The sequence below is a fragment of the Pecten maximus genome, chromosome 7 (assembly GCF_902652985.1).
Source record: "Pecten maximus chromosome 7, xPecMax1.1, whole genome shotgun sequence".
NCBI lineage: Eukaryota > Metazoa > Mollusca > Bivalvia > Pectinida > Pectinidae > Pecten > Pecten maximus.
Genome location: NC_047021.1, coordinates 43,982,754 through 43,990,098, shown reverse-complemented (window position 1 = coordinate 43,990,098; position 7,345 = coordinate 43,982,754). Strand labels below are relative to the sequence as shown.

General features: G+C 35.2%; 1 protein-coding gene across 1 annotated transcript; it reads right to left on the bottom strand.

The window, feature by feature from the left end:
- Positions 1 to 1,324: 1,324 nt before the first annotated feature.
- LOC117330941 (39S ribosomal protein L42, mitochondrial-like) lies at positions 1,325 to 6,262 on the bottom strand. Its single transcript, XM_033889516.1, has 6 exons — positions 6,042 to 6,262; positions 4,840 to 4,903; positions 3,596 to 3,686; positions 2,877 to 2,909; positions 2,248 to 2,369; positions 1,325 to 1,411 (listed from the first exon to the last, which is right to left on the bottom strand). The coding sequence occupies exons 1-6, from the start codon at positions 6,217 to 6,219 to the stop codon at positions 1,357 to 1,359; spliced, it is 543 nt and encodes a 180-aa protein (XP_033745407.1). The 5' UTR covers positions 6,220 to 6,262; the 3' UTR covers positions 1,325 to 1,356.
- Positions 6,263 to 7,345: the final 1,083 nt, after the last annotated feature.

Here is a 7,345-nt window from a genome sequence, read left to right as displayed (position 1 = left end):
ACAATCAAGATTATGTACATTTGCGATTGAATTAACCTAAGCAGCCATGATAGCTCAGTGGGTTAAAGCACCGGCCACGTAACCTCAGATGAAGATCTGTGTTCCAGGAAGCTGAGAAACAGACTGGTCTATTTTGTCATGGTTGTGTCCTTGGGCAAGACACTTTACCCTTACTGCCATGGATGGAATGCGACGGGCCTACCCTATGTTGTTCAGTGAGGTAGTCACCAACTACGACAAAGAGCCTCAAAATGACCCTGGCTGTTCATGGGACTAAAAACCTAACTAATAAACGAAACCGGACCAGCATTTTGATTCCACTTTTTCTGCAATAGTTATAATTGATTTAGCTGCATTACAACAGTATTATAATAGATTTAGCTATATTACGACAGTATTATAATAGATTTAGCTATATTTCGACAGTATTATAATAGATTTAGCTGTATTACGACAGTATTATAATAGATTTAGCTGTATTACGACAGTATTATAATAGATTTAGCTGTATTACGACAGTATTATAATAGATTTAGCTGTATTATGACAGTATTATAATAGATTTAGCTGTATTACAACAGTATTATAATAGATTTAGCTGTATTATGACAGTTATTTCTCTTTGTTAATGTCAGTATTACAATGTATATTTTGTCCAGACTTCTTTGTACTGTATAGTGCGTTTTATCCTCTTGGATGGTAACAGTTTGTGGTGGTGAGCTATCTCCCCATATCTCCTGAGCATTATTCACAAAGCTCCAACTTCATGATCTAGTCAGGAAAATAGAAAACATTTGTTAGATATTTATTAGTCGCTGTTCCCATTGGGCAAGGGGGCCTAATCTTGCAATTTGTCCGTCTGTCCGTCCGTCCACACATTATCTTGTCTAGGCTTTATCTCTTGCACTTTGACACAGAAACTTCATTATTGAAGAGAAAACGTTATTTGGGGTCTACCTCGTACACTACTTGACCCGGGAACTTCATACTTTTGGCCTAAGTTCACCTAGGTGAGGTGGTGTGTCATTTGTCAAAATTGGGTCACTCTGACCTACATTAGATCTTAAACCTACATCAAAGAAAATTTGTCCAAGCTTATCACATATTCACACGGACCTATTTACCTTTGACCAACATCAAAGAAAAGGTTGGTCGGGGTTGTACCTTATAGACAAGATTGTTTTTATGAATTCATTGTTTGTGCATACTTGCCATATACCATACATTTGTACTTTCAAATCTGGTAGGGGACAGTAATTCACCAATTTGTCTTGTTATTTTACTAGTAAGTTTGCTGCCCATACAAACAACTGAACAATTAAAAGAAAAATGCAAAAATTTATTAAGATATCTCCATCAAATTGCTTCACGATCTTTTGGTGGCTTGGGTTTCCTGTACTTGTCTGCCGTACTGAAAAAAAAAAGAAAAAAAATACAACTTGTATACTACACGAACTTACCACAATATATTGTTCCCCATGGCATTTTCATGTGGTTGTATAATATACGATATTTAAAAGATTCTGTACCTTGAGGTCTCCGACTGATTTGGAATGGGGTACCAACTTGAGTGTACTTAACCTTCAGTTATAGGGGGGAGTGTACTTAACCTTCAGTTATAGGGGGATTAAGGTTCATACAATTGCCCAAAGTATTTTTGCTGTAGTATGTGGCCTCGTGTGTTGAAAACAGTCTAGATGAATTAGGGCACTCCCCCATGTGTTTAAAAGCCAATTGTTAAACTAAGGGGTTAGACCAACATTTGGTTAAAATGGCAACCCCATCCTTGATGAATGTATGAAAATGGTATTTACATTGTAATATTAAGTCCATGTGGTTGCTAGGCCTTTTACATTGTAATATATGAGTCCAGCTAGAATCGTCTTGTATACAGTGTATTTTCTAATTTAAATTCAGGAACAGTCATAAATCAATGAAGGAGAATTCTTACAACAGATGTTTGTTTACAACCAGTGACGCTTGGTTCCTGTTTATCAACACAAATCCACAAGTTGTCTGGGATCTTACTCTTCAGATAACATTAATTTGAGTCCTCACATGTATTGTTCTAGAAATGTTCTCCATAAAACTTACGTATATATTTTAATGTAGAAGACAGATATACTTACTTTGGGTACCAGATAACTCTTCAGATAACATTAATTTGAGTCCTCACATGTATTGTTCTAGAAATGTTCTCCATAAAACTTACGTATATATTTTAATGTAGAAGACAGATATACTTACTTTGGGTACCATTGATGTTTGGTCGTGTGGAACATATTAGCCAGTTCATGTCGCGTTGGTCCGTCCTCTCGGAACCTCAGCAATTGTTGGCGCTGAGCCTGCACACTCAATGCAGAATCTCCCTGGAACAAAACAACAATTCCTGATTAATCCATCTTTATAAAATCTTCCAGGAAATGCTCAATCAAACAATGAAGTTCACAATAAAATACATTTTGTGTATGTTTTTGATATTTTGTTAAGAAAAACATAATTTGAAAGAATCTAAGATTCAAATTGATGATATTATGAGAGATATTTAAATATACAGCTTGACCCTTGCTAACCTATGTCAGAGATTTTAATATTGTATCCTACTAAATTACACCTCTGTGTATAGTCTTTTTCTTTGTATCATTTTGAACAATTGTCGTCAAATGCGGGGAGTAAACTGAAAATTACAAATAAGTCTGATATTAAAATCAGACCTTGTAAGTCTGTAGATACACAGCTGCACAACATTGTACACAAGATATTCCCACAAACCATAAAATCATAGAAAATCTATACATATATATATATAACAAAGTGTTACTGTCCTGAACAAAATCACAGGCATTTAATCAGAATGTAGAAAAGTTATGAATTACCTCCCCTAGTTCTACTTCATTCCTGGGCAGTGGCTGAAATGTAAAACATAACAAGTCAAGACATCACACGGCACAAGGGATAATAAGACATGGATGATTGCTAGAAGTGGTGGATTGAAAAATGTGGTGGACCACAAGATGTGGATTTCAAGACGTTAGATCACAATATGTGGTGGATTACAAGATTTGGTGGATCACAATATGTGATGGATTGCAAGACCCGATGGATCACAAGATTTGGTGTATTGCAAGACGTAGTGGATCATAAGATGTGGTGGATTGCAAGACGCGGTGGATCACAAGATATGGTGGATTGCAAGACGCAGTGGATCACTAGATGTGGTGGATTGCAAGAAATGTAATGGGAAAAGTCAACATCTTACAATATCAAAATCAATATACAAATTTACTGTTGCATCATTTTTTCTATGCATCCGTGATGTGTAAACCATTGTTTTCTGAAGCTTGTTGCTGGTATAGATATTTTCGTTATATTATTACCCTATCAAGCGTGTCTTCCTCCCCCTCTAATTATCAACAAATGAAAGCACATATCTTCAATTACAGCAACATCTCAAAAACTTTTAAATAATCATGACATATTATCAATATTACCATGTTGTTTTGGCATTACAAGACCAATATGAAAAAGTTGTTCAAACATCGGAACAATTTGGACAACATCTCAAAGACCTCATTTCTAATAATGTATCGCTTACCAAGGTGTATTCATATGGATATACTGGTTCTGGATGGAAACAGACAATAGTACCAGTTTTTGAAGACTTCCCAACTTGAGGCAAACAATTCCTGAAATACAAATGTCGGAAGTTACAATTAGCTTGACTTATTACATGGTTGGTTATTTGCCTAGGGGATTTAATTTCACTACATTCGTTGCCGTTTGAATATAGCACCAACAAAATTAACACCAAGAAAATTTGTACCTTGATAGAAAAATAAGTAGAAGTACATTCTGCCGAATGTTACAGGTTGGTTATGTGTGAAATTAATACCTACAAACTAGTACCGCCTTGAACCACTGAGAAATATTAATTGTTTAATTTAGCTCCACAAATTTTAACAAATATTCAGTATAATATAATGGTACAACAGGGCTCAAAGTGGCACCTATTTCAGTGGCCATGTCGCCTTAAATTCAACATTGGCGACCAGTTATTGACCTATAAGGCGCCTGCATGGCCACTAAAAAATTTGTGTGAATTTGCGATTTGGTTAATCTTTCAAAGGTTGCAGTCAACGCTAAAATGATGATCACAATAAAAAAAAGTTACAGAGATGTTATGCTGATCTAAAGAATTAAGAGTTGTTTTTTTACCCAAACTTACGACAACGAACTAGACCAGATGACTAACTTTTCCAATTGGCACCTAGATTTTATGACTTAATTGCAATTGGTAGCCAATTAATAGGCCACCTGGTAAAAAATATCTACTTTGAGCTCTGTTACAAGTAAAGACTGGATTAGGGGCATCCAGTTGACTCTTGATTTTTAGCGTTTTCAGAAGTCAAACGGTCATTTCTCAGAAATTTGAAGGGTCGAAACATATGTCAAATAGACATGTTCCTTCAATCCCAAGAGTCAAATATGATTTTGGAGAGTCAAAAACATACTGTCAAGGTCTACTGGGTTCCCTGCTGGATGTTATATTAATGAACCAACCCTGATTGGTGACTTATCAACAGGCATATTATTAGTAACACACCCTTGACTCGTTACACATCTATAAATTTAACATAAGTGACAGTACAATCAAACATGGGTTACCAACGACAATGCAACAGAAGCTAAAGCTGCCTACAACTTGATGTTTTAAAGTGTCATTATCGATACACATTCAAGTGTTGAGGAAATAGTCAAAGCATGACAAATAAAACTTAAAGATTTCTGATAAATCTCAGCTTGTTAGTGCAGATCTATACCTCCTAAATATATACTTACCTATCAGTGTGGTCATCACTTGATGAACTTGACGCTGCCCTAGACTGCACTGGTTTGGAAACTCCTTTAAGACAGAAGAATTTAGTATAGTCTGATAGAATTATTGTTAGTACAGGATTGAAGTTCTCACACGATTCAATAATAACACAAGCTTCAACATAGTATAGTTTGATGGAATAACGTACAACTCTCAACTCAGTACCCAGAAGTGTTAATTTTTTTTTATCTTTTACTTTGGGTGGGGTAGGGGAGGGGGGGGGGGGGGGGGGGGGGGGGGGAGCTTTAAGTTTGCATTTGCAAAGTGATTAGATTACAACTTTACCATTAACTTCTCAAATACCCTCTCCTAACTTCAAAAAAATATTTTAAACAATGCATTAGACAAAAACAATTCAAAACAGATAATTCAAATCTAAAACTGTTTACATGACTTTGTATTGTAACAAATAAATTTTATTTATTTCACAACAAATCTGAAACAAGTTATATATAATGTTAACTTATGATAATCACTCTTGTTGGCCCAAATGAAAGCATGCAAGCTCGAGTCTTACTGTGGAGAAAAAATTGACCACGGCACCTTTACCTTTCCTATCCTATAGGGGAATCAACCTTAGGTAACTTAAGCGAGTGTGTTACCACTAATGCTTCTTGACTTGATAACGAAGCACCTGTCTAAGTTAGTCAAAAAATTATTGGAATTTATAGAGCCGAAGATAATTTCTCTCTAACCAAGCAGTATATCGAGGCTATTTTTTATATTCAGACATCGTTACGTACCTACTCCTGTAACATAAGAGGCCGCTGGTCGGCTCTTTTTCTATCCGATATGATTTTGATCTACTCTCCTCTTTTAAATGTTAATTATTTTATTTCATTTATGAAAATTGCATATATGATGTTCATCTGACCTGGTTTTACACTGCAATTATTGGTAAGTGATAATGGTGGCATGATTTCTTCACCTACATGTAAAAAGCTATATAATGTATATATTATAGTAACTAAGTTTAATCAGAGACCTATATAGTATATAGGTCTCTGGTTTAATGTTATTATTTTTGAAGAGGACGATGCGCATGTTCTGTCAAAAAGATTCACTTGGTATAGATGTCCAAGTCGGCTAATTTGGCTTGTTGCTAAACAAAAGGAAGATATTCAATATGTACTTAACTTACGAAATAATACCATGCGATACATACCTCGTAGGAGATATCGATAATATCGTAAAGAAGAAAATGTCAAATTCCGTGTTGGGGCAGACATGTTGAGGACAAACCGGAAAATTAGACCGGAAGTCAAGAGCTTGGAGTAAAAACCAGAATTCCGTTTACCAGACGGTATAAAGAGTCCGGTTTCGGGTGGTTGACCAGCATACATTTACTTTTTAAAGCATATTAGAATATATAAGCATTATATCTAAAAGAAATATGTTATTTCTGGTATTATTTACTGTATGACAAGCCATTTGGATGTTTACCCATTTATTCAGATATTTGTATCAATTTATATCGGTACTGGCAGAAACGTGTACATGTAGATTTCTATATCAGCTATCTGATATACACGTCTTTGGTACTGAGTAGATATCTTTTGATTGACAAAATACAGATATCTGTATCAAAATTACAGATTAGAGGTATTTGTATTTTGAATACATATAGATTGTATTTATGTATAAAATAGAGATATCTCTATATTCTATTATATAGAGCTACGATGACGAACGTATTTGACGGGCTACCATGGTCACATACCCAAGACGTACGTATATTGATTATTATCGTGAGCTATATTTTATGTCTACTTTAAACAATATGTATGTATGTGAATAAAGTAAATTCGTTATTATGGTTAGGCTCAATAATTATGCTCTTGGTTACTGCGATTTCAATGTACCGGGAAAAAAATGATTACTTCACTTTCCTTGTTATGTCAGTTTTTGTCATCGTCGGAGACCCACGGTTGATTGCACTTCGTTACGCCCCCCCCCCCCCCCCCCCACCACCACACACACAATGGTATGAAAATCTGAAAATGCGATATCCAAATATCAACTCAGGTCCCTGTGTTTCCTTCCTGATTAACATTGAGTGAGTCGAGTCAGGTCTGCGTTCTTCTAAGGCTTTGCTTTTATTCATATTACATCCATGCAATTACTTTCTTTATTATATTTTTTAGCAATTCCTGATTGGTTGAAATTAGGTCACATTATCACAAATAAAATTTTTACAAAAACAATGTATAACACGGTCACCATTTTAGACATCTGTGTCATCGAGCCCACCAACGCGCTCGATGATTCGGGAAGCTTGAAATAAACGTTAATAAAAATGAATAATACATTGGCACATTGTGGTTTTGATAATTGTATTAGTCAATTTAACATTTTAAGACAAACTTTAACATTTTGCTTTTTATGGCTAGAAAAATGTGTTCATGATGAACACGCCTTACATTTGGTGTTCTTACAAAAGATGACTACCGATTGACCTAATATTCAACC

Coding starts and splice junctions, on each gene's coding strand:
- LOC117330941 (XM_033889516.1), bottom strand. CDS start 6,219: ATGTATGCTGGTCAACCACCCGAAACCGGACTCTTTATACCGTCTGGT. Junction 4,904..6,041: donor TTATCGATATCTCCTACGAG/GTATGTATCGCA, acceptor TCTGTCTTAAAG/GAGTTTCCAAACCAGTGCAG. Junction 1,412..2,247: donor AAACATCAATGGTACCCAAA/GTAAGTATATCT, acceptor TTTTTTTTTCAG/TACGGCAGACAAGTACAGGA.